The 24,066-nt window shown below is 34.9% G+C and overlaps 1 protein-coding gene across 1 annotated transcript; it reads left to right on the top strand.

Moving 5' to 3' along the window:
* The first annotated feature begins 1,858 nt into the window (after positions 1-1,858).
* On the top strand, positions 1,859-23,289 carry WASF1 (WASP family member 1). Its single transcript, XM_008706229.2, has 8 exons — positions 1,859-2,004; positions 9,701-9,835; positions 14,625-14,778; positions 15,855-15,972; positions 17,451-17,623; positions 19,628-19,807; positions 20,905-21,533; positions 22,425-23,289. Exons 1-8 carry the CDS (start codon positions 1,872-1,874, stop codon positions 22,580-22,582), a joined length of 1,680 nt encoding a protein of 559 aa, XP_008704451.2. The 5' UTR covers positions 1,859-1,871; the 3' UTR covers positions 22,583-23,289.
* The last annotated feature ends 777 nt before the right edge of the window (positions 23,290-24,066 follow it).

Here is a 24,066-nt window from a genome sequence, read left to right as displayed (position 1 = left end):
TTAAGCTTTATTTTACTTGTGCCACCAAGATTTTGATAGTTGAGTTAAATAAGTGACCATTAAAATCACCAAGGAATAAGAGAAAAAATAAGAAAAAGAATCTAATACTGAAACTGAAGTAATGGATGAGGAAGAGAGTTTTTCTCTACAAAATGCTTTTAATTTTACCTAACGGCACTATTCTAATCACAACAAAAGCTGTCCATCCTTTTTTGAGATTAGGGTAATATTTTGAAACAACTTTCTTCATAACTATTATTTATCACTGGGTGAGTACAGGCAGTCCTTACTTTGCATGGTAGTGTGGGACCAAAAAAATAAGCATACAAAATAAAACCACACATAACGATCTTAATCAGTGGGAAAAATTACAGTTGTTCTATGATCTTTAAGAAATTTTGTCAAGATGTTAAAAAACTCTCTTATGTTGGTTATAAATGTATATGGAGAAATGAAAAAAAATAGTAAAACAATATTAATTTAATACAAATACTATAAAACATTAAAAACAATTAGAATTGAAGTGTTTAATTTCTTTGTAAAAAAATTATGAAGAGTAGCTTGAACAGTGCTTTGCCATCTCCTTGTATAAATTAGAATAGTAGATCTAGCCAGAGTGAGCATCTTTTCTGTGCCTTGCAAATTGTCCATTTGGATCAGCTTCCCACATTTTATTTTTGCATTTTTAATGTCGGGAAATATCTCCAAGAGTTTCTTTAATGTGAAGTTTTTTGCTTGCATCACCTCCTCAGGGACATCTTCTTTTTTGTTTCAACCACTTATTTATGTCAATAAGTTTACCTTTGTTAAATTCTTCTGATAGCGGATCTAGAGTCTCTCAAACAGTGATAATGGCAACATTTCAACAACTGGCTGTTTCTTCTATTACTCCATTTACATTTGAATTCAGTTTTACTTCCAGCTTTATCATTTTTCATTTCTTTGCTGTACTTTTATCTTTGTTGGCCAATTCCCTCTTTTAGTGTCCCGTTTTGTAAAATTTCACATGGGTTTAAGAGGCAAGAAGGTAACACAGCTACATGCTTTGCTGTCTTTAGATAAATGAATTGAATGTGACCAGTCACCAACCAACTTTGGGGATGGAAGTGATCAGTCACTGATCATGATATACATCTCTTATTAACATAGTGCTTTGCATACTGAAGTGCTAACAAGGAAATTTGTATTTATGCAGTTGTAGTTAATACAGTGTGGTAAGTGAAATTGAAACCGTGTTGTTGAAAACTGGTATTATTGAACTAAACCTATGGTAGCTGAAATTTGTGCAGATGTGAGACCTGGGAAGTAAGAGCTGCCTATAATTGGAAGAAAGTTGAACTACTTGATCAATTAAAGATATGGTCGGTGTTGATAAGATTGAAGATGTAGGACTACTTGGACTATTTGATCTCTGAGCCATTGAACACCTGATACATTTTATGTGGAAATGTAAATTTGATCCTGTTCTTCCAGCTTCTTTAATTCTCTTAAGCGCTTCCTTAGAGAAGACCTTTCACACCATTTCTCAAAAAAAGAAACAAAACAAAACCAAAAAAAAACCTAGTCGTAGTAAATAAAAACGTGGGTTTAGGAGAATAATACTGATTTATGAGTTCATTATGAAGCAACTGACATTGAAAGTTGTTTTTTTTAATTTTTATATAATGTTGAAATTCTAATAATTGAAGAAGAAAGGTGGTTAATAAGTTTTGATTCATTTAGACAGTGACTCCATTTTTATTGTCTTTGTACTAGCAAATATTTTATTAAATGTGAAAGATGAGGTCTTACTCTGTGTTGGGTGCAACTGAATGATGTTAATTTATTGTTTGATTTCTTACAGGTGAACTGGCACAGAGGTTGATCTCAAGATGCCATTAGTGAAAAGAAACATTGATCCTAGGCACTTGTGCCACACAGCACTGCCTAGAGGCATTAAGAATGAACTAGAATGTGTAACCAATATTTCCTTGGCAAATATAATTAGACAACTAAGTAGCCTAAGTAAGTATTTTTATATCAATGAAAAATATTTCTTGCAAACCAGAATGTTACGCGTTAGAGTATGAGTATTAAGAAGATGTTCTTATGATTAATTTTGGGGGGTGTTTGGTGAGAAGAATACAAAGTTATCTTGGAAAATGTAGCCATTTTAAATAAAATTAATGAGTTTTAGAATAATTTCTTCTCTGCGTGTTTCCTCTGGGAAATAAGGACAATTTTAGGAATAGGATCACATGATGGACAAGAATTACTGAAATCGTTTTTTTAAAATATGATTTGATCTATGAAAGGTAGTGCCAGGGTTGTACTTTTGCTTAGTTATCATCACTGTTACTTTTTTGGAGGCTTCATTTATTCACTGGTATCTCTCTCTTTACATGTATTTTATTAGCCTAAGGAAATATTTTTATATTATCAAATATCTAAAATTAAAAGGTGTGATGTAGTCACTGCTCAGAGAATTAGGTTAGTCAAGTGAGTTGTCTAAAGGACATTAGGAGTATGACGTGCAGCGTGCTGTGAAAATAGCAAGGAAACCTGGTCTCTCACAGACGAAAGGCAAGCAGGTTGGCCAGATAGTAAAGGCCAATGGAAGGGACAGGTAGGGGAGGAAACAGGCAAATGTGTCCCCATGATAAGACTGCAGAACAGAACTGCTAAGTTAAGGAATTAAGTAAATTATTCTAAATTTAAAATCTAGAAAATTAAAAAAATAAATCCAATCTGTCTTTTAAATCGATGGCTTAGCTTTTTAATAAGACATTTATATTTCATTTTAAAGAAAAAACAAGATGTTCTTGGCCTTAGATGTATTCTCTAAGTGGTCTTAGATTTTAGCCATACCCACCCAGATAGATTGTCCTTACAGGCAAGATTCACTCTGTTCTTTTCCTTTTAACTTTTGTTCTTTCTTTTTATAGTGGAGTACTTATACTTAGCACCAGATAAAGAGAGGTTGTTAATTTGGACATACATATATGTAGCTAGAGCAACATAAAAATTACTTTTGAGTGCTCTTGGTGAGAGCACTAAATTTCTACATTGCCTGTGAAATAGTCTTGAAAATAAAAGGATATTTATTTGAATTTAAATATATCCGTTGTCCCTTTTGGTGGTTATTTTTTCAGGTTAGTTATTGATAGTGAATTACTAACATTATTTACCTGTTTTTTTCTTGGGAAAGTCAATATAGAATATACTTTTGAGACAAGTCAAAAGTAAAGTCTTAGATATCATATTAATATATGATTAACCATATTTTTAAAGACATTTGCTGACCTTTTTTGTGACCTAGCACCAATTAAATCTAACATGACTTCATATAAAATTTGTATTACTTCATGTACATGAGTACATCGGTTAATATTAAAATACATATTAAGAGCATAGAAATGACAATGAATTTAGTTAAATTTATTTCTTAAAGTGAGTTTTGGACCTAATACAGGCATGTTGTTCTAGGTATATTCCCAATATAGATTTTAGAGCTAATATAATGATTAAGAGTGTTAATTTGCTGTACTAACCCATTTTTTTATATAACCTAAAGATGGAAACTTAAGGAATGTTCAAGTCTGGTATAATCCATATAAGTAACATCTATCAGCAAGCACTTGGTCATGTTGTAGCCAAACTCTGAAAATAGAAATACCTTGTAAAATATAACTGGTGCTTCAGATTTGGAATCCGAGACTATTGTAGACATTTTCTAAGCAGTTTGTAGAGATTCAAAAACAAAAGAAAACCCATAAATATTGTAGCAAGGTGTAATAATAATTTACTGCCCTGGAATTAAACTCTCTGGCAGCTTTCCCACTGACATAGTTGGGAATCCAGAATTAAATTTAAAAGGCCCCTAGCTAGCCAACATAAACAAGCCCATGCACTAAAAACTATGTACATAAAATAGCCAATTGATCCTTCTCTCGGAGTCTGTTTACTCTTACTTTGATATTTCATATAGGTTTGATGATCTGATTTCCAAACATTTATGCTTCGAAACATTAAAAGAGGGAGGTATAGGGGAGATAAAAATAGAAGCAGGTATTACCTAAGCCAGTCAAAAGAAGTAGTTTACAGCAAAGGAAGAAGTGACACAAGGGAAGAAGCAATATAAAAACCGGAAAGAGGCCATTTCATGTAAAAGCAGATATTCTTACACATTTCAGGGCTGCTTTCTCACTTAGAACATTGTGATTTCATAATCAACTCATCGCTGAGTCCTCAAGAAAAGGTTAAATTAATTTTGTATTTCTACTTAAGACAGGGAAGCTTAAAATAGATTTTACATCAGTTTTCATACAAAGTAGTTAAAATAATTAATACATTAAATCATCTCTCAATTACTTAGTAAACTTGGCTGTCCAAAATGATTCTAGGTGATTGAGATGTTGGCTTTGGTAATATTGTTAGCACCAAAAGTGTTAAGAGAACACCAAAATAAAGGTCAATTGTGGGGGACATCCTCTTGTCTTAGGGGAGACCTTCCTGTCTTCTTCCTTACAAAAATGTTTTTCCTAGTAGAACACAATTCTATTTTATAATAGATAATAACTGAAAACATAGAATTCACTTTCTATAAATTTCTTGTTATACCAAAATTCTTTCCCATTTTATTGTTGTCTTATTTAACGACCGCTGAGACTCTAATTACCTGAGGGATCTTTTACCATTCTCTCTTCCCAAGGCCATCCTTCTGTTGAATACAGTCAGTTCATGCTGCCAAGATGAGCTGATAGCGTCTAAATTTGACAGATAGATAGCAAGGTAGGAGGGAGGATAAATAGATTGGCCTGATAAGACTAATTAGAAACATAGACAATAGACAGATAACACTGAACACTTTGCTGTGGGATAAAGCCATGTGGTTCTTGCCTGAAAAGAGTATACCCGATTTGAATTGAAGAGTCGAATATGATTAATACTGAAATCATTCTGAACAGTGTGAGCATGTATATAATTAAAATCATGAGTTTTAGATTACAGGAACTGAGAAAAGAGATAAAAATAAGGTGAAGTCATTACAGGAGGCTTGCTGAATGAAATGTGAATTGAATTGGGCCTTCAAAAAACAAAAAGAATTTGGAAAATGGAGGGGAGAGAGGAAGGAAGGCATTTTTAGCTTGCAAGAAGAATAGACAAATGAATAGAGGCAAAAGTAACTATGTAAGGGGGATTAAAGGGACAGATGATACTGGATAAATATGGCAGACCCTGATTTTGGAAAACATAGAATATTAGTTGAGACGATTTTGATTTAGATTTTTAACATCATAGATGATAAGATAGTAAAGAGACCAAGTAGGTTCTTGAAGGGTAAGAAGTATAATACTTCTAAGGGTAATTCATATTCAGATACATGCCCAATCAATTTTACATTACAAACTGTATTCCTTTTCCCTCAAAGAGAAAGAGGAGGTAGATTTGGAAAGTAAGAAGGGATATGAAAAGAGGACAGATGGGATTTTTTTTTTATCCACTGAAGTACTTTAGTACTTAAACCTGTAGTGGGGGGAGCATAGACTCTTTTTAAAAAATCTCTTGAGAAACTGTGGGCCCTCTCTCCAGAAAAATGCAAATATATTTAAAAACCTGCATATAGAAAAAGCATTTGACAAAATACAGCATCCTTTCCTGATTAAAACCCTTCAGAGTGTAGGGATAGAGGGTACATTTCTCAATCTCATAAAAGCCATCTATGAAAAGCCTACAGCAAATATTATACTCAATGGGGAAAAGCTGGAAGCCTTTCCCTTAAGATCAGGAACATGACAAGGATGCCCACTCTCGCCACTATTATTCAACATAGTACTAGAAGTCCTTGCAACAGCAATCAGACAACAAAAAGGGATCAAAGGTATCCAAATCGGCAAAGAAGTCAAAATGTCTCTCTTCGCAGATGACATGATACTCTATATGGAAAACCCAAAAGAATCCACTCCCAAACTATTAGAAGTTATAGAGCAATTCAGTAATGTGGCGGGATACAAAATCAATGCTCAGAAATCAGTTGCATTTCTATACACGAATAATGAGACTGAAGAAAGAGAAATTAAGGAATCCATCCCATTTACAATAGCACCAAAAACCATACGTTACCTTGGAATGAACTTAACCAGAGACGTAAAGGACCTATATTCTAGAAACTATAAATCACTCTTGAAAGACATTGAGGAAGACATAAAAAGATGGAAAAATATTCCATGCTCATGGATCGGAAGAATTAACATAGTTAAAATGTCCATGCTACCCAGAGCAATCTACACTTTCAATGCTATCCCGATCAAAATACCAAGGACATTTTTCAAAGAACTGGAACAAATAGTCCTTAAATTTGTATGGAAACAGAAAAGGCCCCGAATCTCCAAGGAACTGTTGAAAAGGAAAAACAAAGCTGGGGGCATCACAATGCCGGATTTCGAGCTGTACTACAAAGCTGTGATCACAAAGACAGCATGGTACTGGCACAAAAACAGACACATAGACCAATGGAACAGAATAGAGAGCCCAGAAATGGACCCTCGGCTCTTTGGGCAACTAATATTTGATAAAGCAGGAAAAAACATCCGGTGGGAAAAAGACAGTCTCTTCAATAAATGGTGCTGGGAAAATTGGACAGCTACATGCAAGAGAATGAAACTTGACCACTATCTCACACCATACACAAAAATAAACTCCAAATGGATGAAAGACCTCGATGTGAGACAGGAATCCATCAAAATTCTAGAGGAGAACATAGGCAGCAACCTCTACGACATCGGCCAAAGCAACCTTTTTCATGACACATCCCCAAAGGCAAGAGAAACAAAAGATAAAATGAATTTATGGGACTTCATCAAGATTAAAAGTTTCTGCACAGCCAAGGAAACAGTCAGAAAAACTAAGAGGCAGCCCACGGAATGGGAGAATATATTTGCAAATGACACTACAGATAAAGGACTGGTATCCAAGATCTACAAAGAACTTCTCAAACTCAATACACGAGAAACAAATAAATCAAAAAATGGGCAGAAGATATGAACAGACACTTTTCCAAAGAAGACATACAAATGGCTAACAGACACATGAAAAAGTGTTCAAAATCATTAGCCATCAAGGAAATTCAAATCAAAACCACACTGAGATACCACCTTAAGCCAGTTAGAATGACAAAAATAGACAAGGCAAGAAACAACAATTGTTGGAGAGGATGTGGAGAAAGGGGATCCCTCCTACATTGTTGGTGGGAATGCAAGTTGGTACAGCCACTCTGGAAAACAGTGTGGAGGTCCCTTAAAAAGTTAAAAATTGAGCTACCCTATGATCCAGCCATTGCACTACTGGGTATTTACCCCAAAGATACAGACGTAGTGAAGAGGAGGGCCATATGCACCCCAATGTTCATAGCAGCATTGTCCACAATAGCTAAATCGTGGAAGGAGCCGAGATGCCCTTCAACAGATGACTGGATTAAGAAGTGGTCCATATATACAGTGGAATATTACTCAGCTATCAGAAAAAACAAATTCTCAACATTTGCTGCAACATGGACGGCACTGGAGGAGATAATGCTAAGTGAAATAAGTCAAGCAGAGAAAGACAATTATCATATGATGATTTCTCTCATCTGTGGAATATAAGAAATAGGATGATCAGTAGGGGAAGAAAGGGATAAAGAAAGGGGGGTGATCAGAAGGGGGAATGAAACATGAGAGACTGTGGACTCTGAGAAACAAACTGAGGGCCTCAGAGGGGAGGGGGGTGGGGGAATGGGATAGACCCGTGATGGGTAGTAAGGAGGGCACGTATTGCATGGTGCACTGGGTGTTATACGCAACTAATGAATCATCGAACTTTACATCGGAAACCGGGGATGTACTGTATGGTGACTAACATAATATAATAAAAAATCATTAAAAAAAATAAAAAAAATAAAAACCTGCATATAATTTTCTATTGGTTTACAGATTATAAAATAAGGATCCCTGTGTTAAACTAAGCTCTTTTAAGGATGAAATTGTCTCTTCTATCTCTGTATTCCTAGCATTTTCCCTAACAGTAGTTGAATAAGTTGAATAAATGAATAATTTTATACCTGCTTTTTCTTACATTGGGACTTGGGGTGCTTTCCTTATTTGCCAGGGAAACTGTGTCTCTGGAAGTATTTCAGACACCATCCCACACCCAAAAGTTAGGTGCTTTTTTCTCTGTGTTCTGTGGCTTTTACCTTATATTATAGTAAGGGACGCCTATTGCTGACCTCCTACCCTGTATGTGGAACTCTGCCAGGTTCTCTACTCACTGTCTCCTTTTCTTATAAATTCTTTTTGAAGCAGTTATTTTTATCCCTATTTCACAGGTGAGGAAATTGATACCAAGGCCTCAAAGTGAATGGAATAAAGATTTGGACTTATTTATTAAATTGCTTTTTGTATTTGTTAAGTGTCTGTTTCTCCCTCTGTTCAAAACTCATCAATGGCAGAGACCTTCTTCCATCATTTTTATATACTCAGGGTCTGGTACAATGTCTGGCACATAAGACCTTTTCAGTTAATTTGGCTTAAAGATGTATGTGAGTAAATGAATATATACAAAATGATTCTTTTTTATTATATTTTTGTAGACATTAAAGTTCTTAATTTATTATAGAGACTTTAAAGTTCTGATTTTTTTCTTCAAGATTATTGAATCTTCCAGGACAGGAATTTTATGTTCTACTTTTTGTTGCCTTCAGAAAGTCATACACCTGCCTGGCACAGGGCAAACCCTCATTAAATGCTTGTTGATTTAACTGATAATAATTGAAATACCTTGAAAAAATGCAATATTATTCAAATATAAACTAGTGAGATTAACGAATTCATTTAATAAATATTATCTCTGTCTCAGGAACTGTCTCAATAGAGCTTACTATTGAGCTAGATTTAACCTACATAGTATCCTTGGGTCTAAAATGTCTTAATTTAGGAAGACCATCAATTTTCTTTTTTATCCAAAGGTGCACATAGTAATTGACTCACCTTTATATTGTAACTATGCATTACTTTATATGTTCTAAATACACTTGAATAATGTTTTCATTATAGGTTGCCTAAACTTCTCCTGGCTTATTTACTAGACAAAAAATTTCTGTTTTTTTCTCCTTTTAGAATAGGATTATTTTTGCTTATTCTTTTTGGTAATAGAAATTTATATGACTAGAGAAAATACAGTGATTTTAGATTTATGATGCTTTTTTAGGAAAATAGAACAAGAAAATATAAAATATCTCATAAATTTTCTATGTTTTGGGCATATCTGAGACTGGTCTTCTGTTGGGCTTATGAAGACTCTTAGATTCTGCCATTTGGCCTGAAAATCAGTTCTAGTGTAGAGTTTACGAATGCTGATTTAAAAGAGGTATTATTTGTATGTACTTTTACATTGTAATGTACTGAACCTCAACAACTGGGCCTGTATAGATAAAGCAGGTAGAGTATTTGCATTTTAGGCACAGGACACTTAGCAGGAAGTAGTAGAGCTAGTATTTAAAACCAGATTTCCCAGGGTTTATGTTGTTTTCCCACTTTGTCTTAAGTTGGTTACTTTAGGGTTTAAAGTATAAACTAGTTCCAAATAAATGCCAAATTCATCAGGACAAAACTTTAAAAATGTTAAATTGTTTGATATTTATCTCTGATCACACTAAATTTTATGGTATATGTCTCATTTTGCCTAGGTAAATATGCTGAAGATATATTTGGAGAATTGTTCAATGAAGCACATAGTTTTTCCTTCAGAGTTAACTCATTACAAGAACGTGTGGACCGTTTATCTGTTAGTGTTACACAGCTTGACCCTAAAGAAGAAGAGTGTAAGTTTATTCATATTATATTTTCTTCCATGTATATATTAGATTTCGTGAGATGAGCAATATATTTAAGAACAGTATTAAACACAAGTTTATTACAAGTCTTTTTTAGCCATGGTCTTTGATGTACATGTTGTAATAAATCAGTGAATTATCTATAAATATCATTAGTATGACACGCCTGGCTTTTCTATTATCTTTTTCTTTTTTGCTTCTTCTTTTTCTATATTAAATAGCTTTTCATTTTTGGACATAAAAAATGTTTTAAAGACTTTACTTATTTTAGAGAGAGAGAGAGAGTGAGCATGGTGTGGGGGGTGGGGGGGAGGGAGGGAGAATCTCAAGCACACTCCACAGGTTGTGGAGTTCAATCTCACGACCCTGAGATCATGACCTGAGCCAAAATCAAGAGTTGGACACTTAACCAACTGAGCCATTCAGGCGCCCCTGACATAAAAAAATTTTTACCTAGACTTTTTCTCTATTTTTTCTTTTCTCCTTTATAATTTATTTGTATATTTTTGTCCTAGAAATAAAAATTGTTTGAAGATTACTTGAAATTTTTAGGTTTTATTCTGTAAGAATATAATTCCTTCTAATATTCTTTGGTGTGTGCATATTGTTAATTGCTAAACTCTGATCTAATTATTTGAATGTTACTCCCCAGTTTAAATGATCATTTCCCCAAAATACCCAAATCGCCTGTATGTAGGACAAAAGGGTTTCTACGCCGAGTATTAAACCTGGGATATCAGGTGACAAACAATAAATTACCGTCTGAAATAATGGTAGAAACTTTAGTGGTAAAACAGCATTTTACACTTTGAATAGAATACATTGAATCCTGTTGTGTCTCAAATTCCTCTTTTTGGTTTTTTGGGTTTTTTTTTTTCTTACACAAAAAGAAATGGAACTATTCAGAACATAATTTCCACTTATTTTCCCTAGAGAATTACTTAATGTATGTCTCTTATAACCCTTTCTTCAAAATATTTTTTTGTTGAATAACATTTTTAGTACAAGTGCAAGTTATATAGTAGACCTAAACTTGAATGAAAATAATAGAAGATATCACTGGAAAAAGCAAAAAGTAGAATGTAATGATAAATGTCTTCATGATTGAACCAACTTCTTTTGATATAACCCAATTTAAAGCCTAAATAAGTAGACAAATACCATGTTAAGTTTCTATTGCTTCCAAAGAGATAAAAATCAGAACAGAACTTTTTCTCCTTAAACAGCATTATTGAGATATATTTCATACACCCTACAGTTAACCTGTCTAAAATTAAAGTGTATAATTCAGTGGTTTTTAGTATATTCACAGTGTTAAGCAACTATCAGCATAATCAGTTTTAGAACATTTTCATCACTCAAGAAAGAAACCATATACCCAGAGCAGTCGCTCCCTATTTTCCTTTTCTCCCAGCCTCTAGCAATCACTAATCTACTTTCAGTCCCTATGGATTTACCTATTCTGGACATTCTTATGAATGGAATCATATAATATGTGGCCTTTGGTGATTGACTTCTTTCATTTAGCCTGATCTTTTCATTATTGGTTCATGTTGTAGAATGTATGTACGTTTTCCTGATGACTAATGATGTTGAGCTTTTTCTCATGGCTTGTAACCATTTACAGATAAGTGATCCAGCAGGAAGTGGTAGAGCTAGGATCTAAAATCAGGGTTTAAGTGACTTATCAGATGTGTATCTTCTTTGGAGGTCCTTTTCCCATTTTTAAATTGGAATATTTTTCTTTTTCTTGAGTTATAAGAATTCTGTATATATTCTTGATCCAAGTCTCTTATCAGATATATGATTTACAAATAATTTTCTCCCATTTTGTGGGTGGTTTTTCTTAGTGATATCTTTTGAAGCATGTACATGTATGTTAATTATACTTCATAAAATTCTTGAAATAATTGTTACAAATGAAAAAATATTTTATGACCATACTTTAAAATATATAATTTACGTCCAAATTTTTTAAAGTTAAACATTAAGTTATAAATATATGCCATCTAATAATACAGAGATAGAGAGGTATTTCCTATATGTAACAGAAATAAAAACTAACAGTTAGTTTCAAAATACTGTTAAATTTTATCTTAGCACTCCAATTAAAATTGAAAACAAAAGTACACATACCAGTTAAGTACTTAAACAATATGTTCAAAAAAAATCTTAATGTGCCAGTAACTATCACAATTGTTCAGTTTCCTTTAAAATTATGGGGAGCATTGGAGAAGGATTCAGAATCTGAAAGCTGAACTGCTTAATTTGATACCATTTTGGGATGTTGGAAAGAAGAAATTTTCAAAGTTACTTAACCTAGATTTTTAAACTCAGAGTTCACATGAGATAACATTATGAATACAATACTAAATTACAGAGTGTAATATCAGTATTTTTGCTTTCTAAATTATTAAATAATTTAAGTAATGGTGAGAATTATGCATATAAACGGGCGCCTGGGTGGCTCAGTTGTTAAGTGTCTGCCTTTGGCTCAGGGCATGATCCCAGAGTTCTGGTATCAAGCCCCACATCAGGCTCCTCCGCTGGGAGCCTGCTTCTTCCTCTCCCACTCCCCCTGCCTATGTTCCCTCTCTTGCTGACTGTCTCTCTGTCAAATAAAGAAATAAAATCTTTAAAAAAAAAGAAAATATATGGAAGATGAGTTGTTAAACAAAGACCTATATAATTATATTTAATTATGTTTATAAATATTGTGTTGACTTTCTGTGTTACGTAATACTATTTAAATATCAGTTGTCATTGGCAACGGGAAGGGCTTTTGTAACAGTGGCCTGTTGGTAAGACAAATGGTAAATGAGAGCAGTTGGAGATGGAAAAGTGCTTATTAGTGGGGCACTTGGATGGCTCAGTTGGTTAAGCGTCCAACTCTTGGTTTCGGCTCAGGTCATGGTCTCAGGGTCGTGAGATCAAGCCCAGTGTTGGGTTCCACCCTCAGTGTGGAGTCTGCTTAGAGTTTCTCTCTCCTTCTCCCTTGGCCCCTCCCCTGCTCTTCTTTCTCTCTCAAATAAATAAATAAATCTTTTTTTTTTAAGTGCTTATTACTTTATACATTCTTTACATCCTCGACTAAGAAAAGTTTGGGAGATTAAGCTGTAGGTTCCATCCTGGTTATATATTTATGGTAAATAAGTGGACTGGGTGAGTGGCAAGAATTGATCCATTTTGATTATAGAAAACAGGCCACATCTGACAGGAGCCAGAGAGCAGTGTGTGGTGTTAGGGCTAAAGGATCAGTCTCAGAGGCAGACAGATCTGGGTTTTCTGCTCTGGCTCCACTGCTTATTAACTATTTTGCCTTGGGCCAGTTATATAATGTTTCCTAGCCTTGATTTTCTTTTTTTTTTTTTTTTTTTTTTTTTTTTTTTAAATTTTTTTTAAGATTTTATTTATTTGACGGAGAGAAACAGCCAGCGAGAGAGGGAACACAAGTAGGGGGAGTGAGAGAGGAAGAAGCAGGCTCCCAGCGGAAGAGCCCGACATGGGGCTCGATCCCAGAACTCCGGGATCACGCCCTGAGCCGAAGGCAGATGCTTAACAACTGAGCCACCCAGGCGCCCCCTAGCCTTGATTTTCTTATGTTTAAAATGGAATAATCATTTCTATTCTCATTGAATTGTTGCAAAGAGTAAGTCTATAGTCTATACTCATTAAGTATCTCTTACATCATTAGTTAGCGATAGTGCGGAAAAAATTTTTTTCCTTCTCTGAATTTTATTTTGGTGTTTTTGAGTGTGTTACAAATCATGCAGCAGGGGAATTGCTGCCAAGACAGTCATGGTGTGGCCGTTGCAGAGCCATGTTGCTCCAACTATTCCATAGATCCAAATGTACGTTCATGCTGAGTGAATTTTACTTGTGAAGATGATAGAGATACTATTTTAGGGAGAAAATAATTTAAGAATTGTTTAGTACTGGCCTTGCTATGGTATAAAGCATTTATCTACATACTTAAAGCCATATTAAATATATAAGAAATCGCCTACTTTTTTAATATGAGAAAGTCATTCTAAGAGTTAAGAATGTACTAATTTGATACATTCCTTATTTTAACATGCTGCATAGTCCAAAAGAAAATGAGTAAAGGAAGTTATTTTAGGTTATCATGTATGTGATGGAGCTCTGCTAGTTACCGGAGATACTGATGTACAAGACAGTGTCAGTCTTCAAGAGTTTATAGCTAAGTAGAGATCCTTATAGTATAAGATAAAAGATAAGTGAAGTAGATGAAAATAAGGATTGCCTGGTACTTGAAAATATTTTCTTTACAGTAAAGTTTGTTTTAAGTCAAAGCATATGTATAATATTTATAGTCTAGAGAGCATAGAGGTCAATAGTATGTTTAGCAAGAATGCCACTGAAGACTAAGCAATTCCTTCAGTGTCATTGGTATAAGCTAAATAAAAGTAACAAAGGGAAATGGGAAAAAAGATTATTAAAAAAAAGGAAGAAGAAAACGTGGGTTAGTGGGGGCTGGGGATGGTAAGTAGGAAAAAGATGTTTGATGGGAAATGTGGATAATGCTTCAGGTATCAGTAGAGCTTTTTGACCCTTAGAAATCAAAGGGGCCTTCAGACTTACCTGGTTGGAATGATACTGGGATATAATGATAGAGCCTTCAAAATGTTCCTGAGTCACAAGCCACTACAGTCACAACTTCCTGAGCTTGCTGACTCTTAAACGCAGTGTGTGGTGAATCTGTGCTTGTGTTTAATCCACTTAGTAAAACAAAGTACATTTTTGATTTTTGTTTTAGTGTCTTTGCAAGATATAACAATGAGGAAAGCTTTCCGGAGTTCTACAATTCAAGATCAGCAGCTTTTCGACCGCAAGACTTTGCCCATCCCGTTACAGGAGACCTACGATGTTTGCGAACAGCCGCCGCCTCTCAATATACTCACTCCCTATAGGTCAGTGGGCTAAGCGATACGAAGGCTGGCTGGGTATTGCGGACCTGCAGTCCAATCAGTAGCAGTCTACCTTTAAATGCTAAATCCCCAAACACTGTTTACGTCACTGGGCTTTTCACCAGCACGGAGAACCCTCCTCATCCACCACCTTTAGAAAACTTGCTTTATTCACTAGGCGCGTTCTCAAGATTCTGGCATACAAAAGACAAGACTTACTCAAGGGAGTTGTTTTGAGAAGTGTTATTAATCAAAGCCAGTGGCAAACTTACTAATATGAAGGGGCAAGGAGTTACTATCTTTTTAATGTAACAGCTGGTCAGATGAAAAATAAAAAATGAAGGGCTCAAAATTCCATCATGCTAACAAAATTAATATCATTTTGGTTTGTTCATGCCTACTCTTGATCTTATGCATTAACTTTTTACAAAACGCATATGTGGTATCTATTTTAAATTTTTTTTTTACCATTTAAAATCTCGAATTCCTCAGGCTTTCTTTAGGGGTACTTCCACATGATTTATTAAATGAGTAATTTAAGATACACAACACATATCCTGAATAAAATGGTATTCAGATATTTATTTGAAACTGTTTTGTCAGTATGCAAGTCATTGGGTGAAAATAACTGTTACTACTAGAATGAGTTTTAAAGGATATTTTTAGGGTTTGGTGAAATAATAAGCAAATTAGAGTATTGGCAGAAACCCTGTGTAATTTCTCTATTCTAAATGATATTATTGTCTTTTATCTTTGGCAGAACCTTTTGTAACTATTGGAATTTCCCAAAGGACTTTTAGAAAAGTTGGTATTCAGCACAAGTTAGGGATGAAAATTGTCCAGCTGTTCTTCAGATTAGTAACACCAACTCTGAAAAACACCTGGTTTTCCATTTTCCTTAGTTTTTTTTGTCTGATTTGTGAGAAATACTTTATTAATGCAGCATTCTAATTTATTTTGTCAGTATTTTTACACATGCTATATTTCATTAATGTAAGAGAAAAACATTTAGTAAAATTATTCTGATTGCCTCTCTAAGTCTTACTGATGTATGTTTTAATTGATATTTTACATTTCAGAGATGATGGTAAAGAAGGTTTAAAGTTTTATACCAATCCTTCGTATTTCTTTGATCTATGGAAAGAAAAAATGTTGCAAGATACAGAGGATAAGAGGAAGGAAAAGAGGAAACAGAAGGTATTACAAGAGATTCAAAAAATTGAAGTTAGTTTTCATGTATTTGTGTTTTGTTGCATACAGAGAACTTTATTAAGCTTGTATCTTGACAGTTTTATACTGAAGTCTTTATAAGCACACAGGAAGATCACAGTCTAATGGGGGAGCAGATGAGCAATCAGATTATTATAATATGGTATGATAAATGCCATACCAGAGGTATGTGTAGAGGGTTTAGGTAGCACAAAACAGCACCTGCTTTAGCCAGAGGACAGGGTTGGCAAATACTTTCAACAAAGCTTATAATAAATATTGCAGGACAAATAGGAATTAAGTGGACCAGAGAAGAGCAGAGCATTCTGGCAAGAAGAGACGAAGGAATATTGTGCAGATATTGGCAAAGTAGATTAAGCTATATTTTCTTACCACAGATCATATCCTAAATGTTTTGGAAAGATTATTATATTCTCACTAAATTCCTGTTATCTGTCTGCTGTGTTGCCATTTTCTACTTTGTAATAAAATTCACTTGGATCTGCTTTATTCCATGTTGATGATAACTGGAAATAAAGGAGGAGGAAGCAAAATTGGGATTTAGGCAGAATTATGAAGGAGGCAAAATCTGTTTTCATCATCCCTCTGTTTCTCTTGTAACTCTCTCTCCTCTCCTCCCTTTCCCCCATAATGCCCTCATGTTACTATTTTCTGTACTAGACAGTATCCCGGTGCTCTAGCCAGAGTTTACGAACAGTGACTGGCAGCTCAGATTATGCCTGCCGCCAGTGTTTTGTTTGACAAACACAGTGGTTTTAAAATTCTTGAACTAGAAAGCCTTGGGTGGACATGCCTATTTTTTCATTGCAATCCCCATCTTACTCCTGACTTCTTCATTCATGTATGTGTTCTGCTTGGCCCCTTTGGGCATTGGACTTTGTTATACCAACCCTAGACCACTCTATGCTTTCTCCCACAATTTGAATTATTTTGTGTTGTATTTTTTGAATACCCTGTTTTCTGTTGAGTGACACAGTTTACTATGGGTTAATTGGATAATTGTATTGGCTAGCTAATTTGTCACTTTCCAGATTACAAAGCCTTAATAATTAATTTTCAGGCTATGGTTAGAGTTAGTGCCATTAATGGTAGAAATTTCACTCATTATAGCAAAAACTAATAGATGTGGGGGCAGAGTTGGTGAATCTTTTTTCATCTGAAAGGACTTTCTGACCTCAAATTTTATTATTTAGGCATACTATTTTTATCTGGTGCATCAATTCAAATTAGAGGTTAAAAAAACATGACAAGAAACTGGGATTGCAAGCAAGCTAGCTAAGATTTAATTCTGAATGTACAAATGAACTGTCTCTGTGTTACTTTAACTATATTATGATGGCATGTCTTTTTCAGTATTAATGGTAGAATTTTATTTTGATTGTTATAACTTCTTTTTAAAACTTAGCAGTTCAGCATTTGGCTTTGTTTCAATACATCTGTTATAGCAGAAAAATCTAGATCGTCCTCATGAACCAGAAAAAGTGCCAAGAGCACCTCATGACAGGCGGAGAGAATGGCAGAAGCTGGCCCAAGGTCCAGAGCTGGCTGAAGATGATGCTAATCTCTTACATAAGCATATTGAAGTTGCTAATGGCCCAGCCTCTCATTTTGAAACAAGGTTTCTTTTCTTTTATTTGTTTTTTAACAAAATTAATGATAAAATACTGGCTTTATTTCTATTATCTGTGCCTCTTGAGTCTTAGGTCCTGAACCGTTGAACCAGCAGACCCTGCTTTAGCTATAGAAATAATTTTGAAACCCTGATCACTGTGAGCCTACTAAAGTCTGATCTTGGGCAGGTCGTTTTCATACCTAGATTTTAATTTTGTCATCTATAGAAAGAGGTGGTTGGAATAGATGATTTTTGGGGTTGTTTTAGCTTTCATATGAAGTGTCAGTGCTCTCTCTCAATATTTCAGGCAGAGTCTGCTAGAATTTCATAATAGAGGAATGGGGTCTAGAATTTTTTTGAAGTATTACCAATTCACTACATATAAAATAGGAGCTGAGAAAGGGTAATATTTTGTTCCTTTTTCTTTTTCCTGACTCCCTTTCTATGCCACATCTCCCACCTGAGTTACATCGGGACTTTTAAACAAAATTACTCATCCCCTCTTGCAGAACTATAGTATCGGTCTTTTTCCTTTCTCAGTAGCCATGGCCCCATCTAAGTAATATGCTACCCTATCTAAACATTGCACTAGCATTCTCTCTGTAAAGGAATTTGTGTATAGTTGAAGGAGTATAGTTATTGTTATATATATTATAGTTAATGATTTTTGAATGGAAACGAGCTTAAAGTTTTCTTTCGAATAATACATGTAAATTATTAGGCTAATATCTTGGCCGGGTTTAGGAATAAGATATATGTAAGATACTATTTATATGCATTACTGAAAGAAAAAGACCAAAAGAATTAAGATTTAATTTAAAAAGTAATCCATAGATAAACACTTTCTTCTACTACTGTTAAGTAATTATGGTATTACCTGACGCAGTAGTGTAAGTAAAATACAGTTGATCCTTGAACAATGTGGGAGTTGGGGGCACCAATCCCTTGTGCAGTCAAAAATCCACATGTACCTCTTGACTCCCCAAAAACTGAACTATAATAGCCTAGTTGACTGGAAGCCTTACTGAGAACGTAAACAGTCATTTAACACATATTTTGTATGTTATCTGTATTATATACTGTATACTTATAATAAAGTAAGCCACAGAAAAAATGTTAAGAAAATCATAAAGAAAATACATTTACAGTGCTGTACTGTAGAAAAAAAAACCTCATATATGTGGACATGTTCAGTTCAAACCTGTGTTCAAAGTCAGCTGTATTTTCTAACTTACTTTGTGTACATTCATCCCCAGCACGCACTACAATCAGTAAATATTTATAAATCTAAAATTTTACTTAAATCTGATCTTAAGTCACATGTTGCTTTGTTACTCAGTTCTATTTTCTGAGTACCCTACCACCTGTAAAAACACCAAAAAGACAAAACCATGTAGTTAGCCATCTCTGTGATGCTAGTATCATGGAGGGCTTTCTCACTGATAGAAGACATTTAGAAGTCATTTAGGTTCAAGAGAACAATGAGATATCCTGATGGTAGAAAATTCCAGTTTTCGGGGCGCCTGGGTGGCACAGCGGTTAAGCGTCTGCCTTCGGCTCAGGGCGTGATCCCGGCGTTCTGGAATAAAATAAAATAAAATCTTTAAAAAAAAAAAGAAAGAAAAAGAAAATTCCAGTTTTCATATTCTAGCTTTTTGTCATTGGCATCATGTTTTAAAGGAAAAAAATGAAATAGAGGCAGATAGCTTTGAACACAATTTGCCAAAAGTTACTTTCTTTTCTTGTTATAAGATTCTATATGTAATACTTTTTATCCTTGTGAATTGAATTAGTATTACATTATAAAATAATAAAATAGCTGCAAAGAAAGATTGCACTGTGAGCAGAATACTTTGTTTTAAAAGTGGTAATAAATTTCTGAAGCTTCTAAGTAGTGGTTAAAATACTGACATTCAAAGGATACATGTTAAATATCTCCTGTAGAACACTTTACTCCACTAGTAATTCAAGAAAAGTACACTGATATTGTGTTTTTTTCTTTTTTTTTAGACCTCAGACATATGTGGACCATATGGATGGCTCTTACTCACTTTCCGCCTTGCCATTTAGTCAGATGAGTGAGCTTCTGACTAGAGCTGAGGAAAGGGTCCTAGTCAGACCCCACGAACCTCCCCCACCTCCACCAATGCATGGAGCAGGGGATGCCAAACCCATAGCCACCTGTATCAGGTATGTTGGGACAGGCACATGATATTTGTTCTCAGGGGTTGGTAACTTTTTTCTTTAAAGAATGTTGGTAAATATTTTACATTTTGTGGGTATACGTTCTCTGTCACAGCTACTCAGCTCTGTCATTGTTGCATGGGAACAGCCACAGACTATACATAAATAAATGCCTGTTTGTGTTTCAACAAAACCTTATTTACAAAAACAGAGAGCCGTTCAGGTTTGGCCTGTGGGACGTCATTCACCAGCCTCTGATAAAAGCGGACCTGTTCTCGCGGGGAAAATTTAGTGAATGAGCATTTAAAGATTAAAGTGTGTTTCATTTTATTGTGGCTTTATTATCAAGCACATGATGTGCAGTGTATTAATAAAAATTAAGAATATTTGGAATATGGTAAAGGACTAAGAAATGGGACCCAAAGATGTGATTCTAAGTGTTAATTTGGTCTTATGGGGAATACTCTGAGAATTTGAGAGAAAAGAGGCAATAATCTTTCAGTAAAGCAGTTTTGAAGTTTAATATTGTCCATTGTTATCCAGATTATAAAATTTTTAATAGGTAAATAGAGACCAGCTTTATAATTTTCTTTAAAAAAATCAGCCTTCTATCACTGAGTCATTTGATGTTCCATCCTCAGGAAGGAAGAGAGCCATAAATTTCCTTTTGTGGCTTGTAATTAGTTGTTATTGATTTAACTGAAATGACATATGATGAGTCTTAATAGCTTCAGTATCAGTGCAGCATTGTAATGGCCACAGGTATTGCTGCAAATATTGTAATATGATGAATGTTGAGTCATTATAAAGACTCCTCTTACAGCATAAAATTGAACATTTTTTTTATCAAAGTAAGCATAAAATGCTTGAGTGTATATGACAGGTGCATGGGAGGATGAGACTGTTTAGAATATTACAGACAAAAGCACCACCTACTGATTTTCTTTTTGGTGTATTCCCTTCATCCTGAATTCTTAAGAATTTTTAATTTCTCTAGGAACATGTTAATGCATCTACCCTGATATAATTACTGATAGTCATATCTTTCCTGTGGTTAGTTCTTTCTCTTTTAATAACTTGCTAGGGTTTCTCTTTCATTTCAGTTCTGCTACAGGTTTGATAGAAAATCGCCCTCAGTCACCAGCTACAGGCAGGACACCTGTGTTTGTGAGCCCCACCCCCCCACCTCCTCCTCCACCTCTTCCATCTGCCTTGTCAACTTCTTCATTAAGAGCTTCAATGACTTCAACTCCTCCCCCACCAGTACCTCCCCCACCTCCACCTCCAGCCACCGCTCTGCAAGCTCCAGCAGTGCCACCACCTCCAGCTCCTCTTCAGATCGCCCCTGGAGTTCTCCACCCAGCTCCTCCTCCAATCGCACCTCCTCTAGTACAGCCCTCCCCGCCAGTAGCTAGGGCTGCCCCAGTGTGTGAGACTGTACCAGTTCATCCACTCCCACAAGGTGAAGTCCAGGGGCTGCCTCCACCCCCACCACCGCCTCCTCTGCCTCCACCTGGCATTCGACCATCATCACCTGTCACAGTTGCAGCTCTTACTCATCCTCCCTCTGGGCTACATCCAGCTCCATCTGCCGCCCCAGGTCCCCATGTTCCATTAATGCCTCCATCTCCCCCATCACAAGTTATACCTGCTTCTGAGCCAAAGCGCCATCCGTCAACTCTACCTGTGATCAGTGACGCCAGGAGTGTACTTCTGGAAGCAATACGGAAAGGTAACTTCCTCATGGCCATTAAAAGCATTGCTATGGTAGCATTAGAATCTTTTAAATATTTGACACAATAACGTTTTCCTCACTTATAAACTTTTAGATGATCATATTTCTGCACAAATGGTTTTTAGAAAGGAAAGTTATGTTCAATGTATATTTTAAATCACTTTCCAGAAAATATACCACATTTAATTATCTTATTTTCATACTTTAGTAGGGATTTTTAAAATGTTTATTGAATAAATGAGAAATTAAAAGTATCAGACTTATAAGTTTTAGAAAATTTAGTTAAAACCCTTTATATTATGTTTAATATATACATTAACTCCTTTAAAAATGGTATTTTCTTCAGTGTTAAGGCTGTCCATTTGGTGTATCCGTGACATGTGCTCTTCCAAATGCCTTTATAGAATTAAAGTTCCTCCGTTAGTAACAAAGGAAAGACCTCTCGTATTCATTCGTTTATTCAGCCAGCATTTCCTGGGCACCTCTACTATAAGCCAGGCCCTGACAGTATAGAATGAATAACTGTGCCTTTCCCTCAAGTACTGGGGAGAATAAAACCACAGAAAATATACTCAACAACATTTATTTGACTTTTTGGGGGAGTGCTGAGTAGGGAGGCACAGTAAACCATCATGGCTAAATAAACTGTAGATATTCACTGTGATAGCTGGTAAGTTTGACCAACTAGTTTTACAGATAATGAAAGAATTAATTGACCAAATTAATATGATTCTCAATATGATCGCTTCAAATTCTTTTTAATAGATCTTGCTTTTCATTTTCCTATTAGTATTTCTCACATGTGTTTGATTTTATACTAGAAAGATTAATCATATGTAGTATTTAGTGTTTTAGTTTACAACGAATGCTTCGGTTATTCTATGTCAGGTATTCAGCTACGCAAAGTAGAAGAGCAACGTGAACAGGAAGCTAAACACGAGCGCATTGAAAATGACGTTGCCACCATCCTGTCTCGCCGTATTGCTGTGGAATATAGTGATTCAGAAGATGATTCAGAATTCGATGAAGTAGATTGGTTGGAGTAAGAAAAATGCATTGATAAATATTACAAAACTGAATGCAAATGTCCTTTGTGGTGCTTGTTCTTTGAAAATGTTTGGTCATTCCAGTGTTTTGCTTTCTTTTCCTTATGATAAATAACCCTTTTCCTCCATAATTTTTGATTTCTAAGAAAAATATTAGCATACATTTCAAACTAAATGTTTTACAGTGGCTTATCTTTTTTATTTTTCCCTGAAAAGATAATTTGGTCAAATAAACCACTAAGTATTAAGCATGGACAGCTGTTGTTAGAGTAGCAGATTCAGTTTTTTGATATATCTTAATTGTGCACTTTGTGAATTTTAATTTAAAGAAAGCAACTGAGATTGAAATCTTGAGGGCAGCTGTATCTATTAATGAGCCTTATTCCATTTCCTGATGTTTTAAAAGAAGAAACACTGCCTTGATTATATGAATACACTCAGAAAGTACATTTAGCTAGTAGTATTGAATTCTCTTAAAGGAATGCTTGAATTTTTTTTAATTATTGTTTTACCGTTTTTAAATACTTGCCTTATTTGAATGTTTAGCAGTACCCCCTTCCCACTTATATATTGTGTGGTACGATTTTGCTTGCCTATAAGAGTTTAAAAAATTTCCATGTGAAATACTCTGACATAAACATACATGTAACTTACATTAACTGTTAAGAATAACAGTCCGATTTAATAAATGGCTCATTTTAAAGGTTCATGGGTGTTGCTCTTTGAATAAAACTATTTCTGGTAATTTATCAAATTTATATAAAGTAGGCTTTTAATACATAATCATAAGCAAAAAATTTTAAAACCACTTAAGCTATATAATTTCCTCTTAATTATACAGATTCATGTTGTCTAGTATGTAAGGTAGCTTTTATATTATTTTTTCCTAAGTTCACAAAATCAGTATTTTTCAACTTCTTATGCTCTTAAATTAAAATCTCAATGTGCTGTCTAATTTCAACACACCTTGACCAGTTTAACAGCATTCTTGAAATTTTATTTTGCAATGAAAAAGTGAGTTAATGTTTACACAATCTAGATTTAAGGATGGAGGGAAAGCAGCATTAATATTAGATTATTTTATGTGAAGTTTTTGTAGTTGGACTGTAAAAGTGACTACAGTCTTCATCCTTTTACAGTGCAATTTCTAGCTCCTCCTATCAAGAAATGGGTTCTTTTCCCACCCCACCTTGGATCTGAGTGTTGCTGAGACTTGTTCTAGCCAGTAGCATTGTCTCAGGTTAAGCTCAGGGTAGCCTGCTAGATCAGAAACCTCATACAGAGAGCTGTGCCAAGTGAGACCATCTTAGACCAGCCAAGCACAAGCTCACCTGCTGGCCGGCTATAAACAGATGAGCAAGGCTGGCTAAGATTAGCCCAGCTCAGAAGAATTGTTCAACTGACCTATAAATTTATGAGCAAAAGAATAATGCTTATTGTCCTACACCTAAGCTCTGAGATGGATTATTTCACACAGCATTAGT

Source organism: Ursus maritimus, unplaced genomic scaffold, assembly GCF_017311325.1.
Source record: "Ursus maritimus isolate PB19 unplaced genomic scaffold, ASM1731132v1 scaffold_13, whole genome shotgun sequence".
Lineage (NCBI taxonomy): Eukaryota > Metazoa > Chordata > Mammalia > Carnivora > Ursidae > Ursus > Ursus maritimus.
Note: the sequence above shows the minus strand (reverse complement) of the source record. Positions and strands in the feature narration are given on the sequence as shown.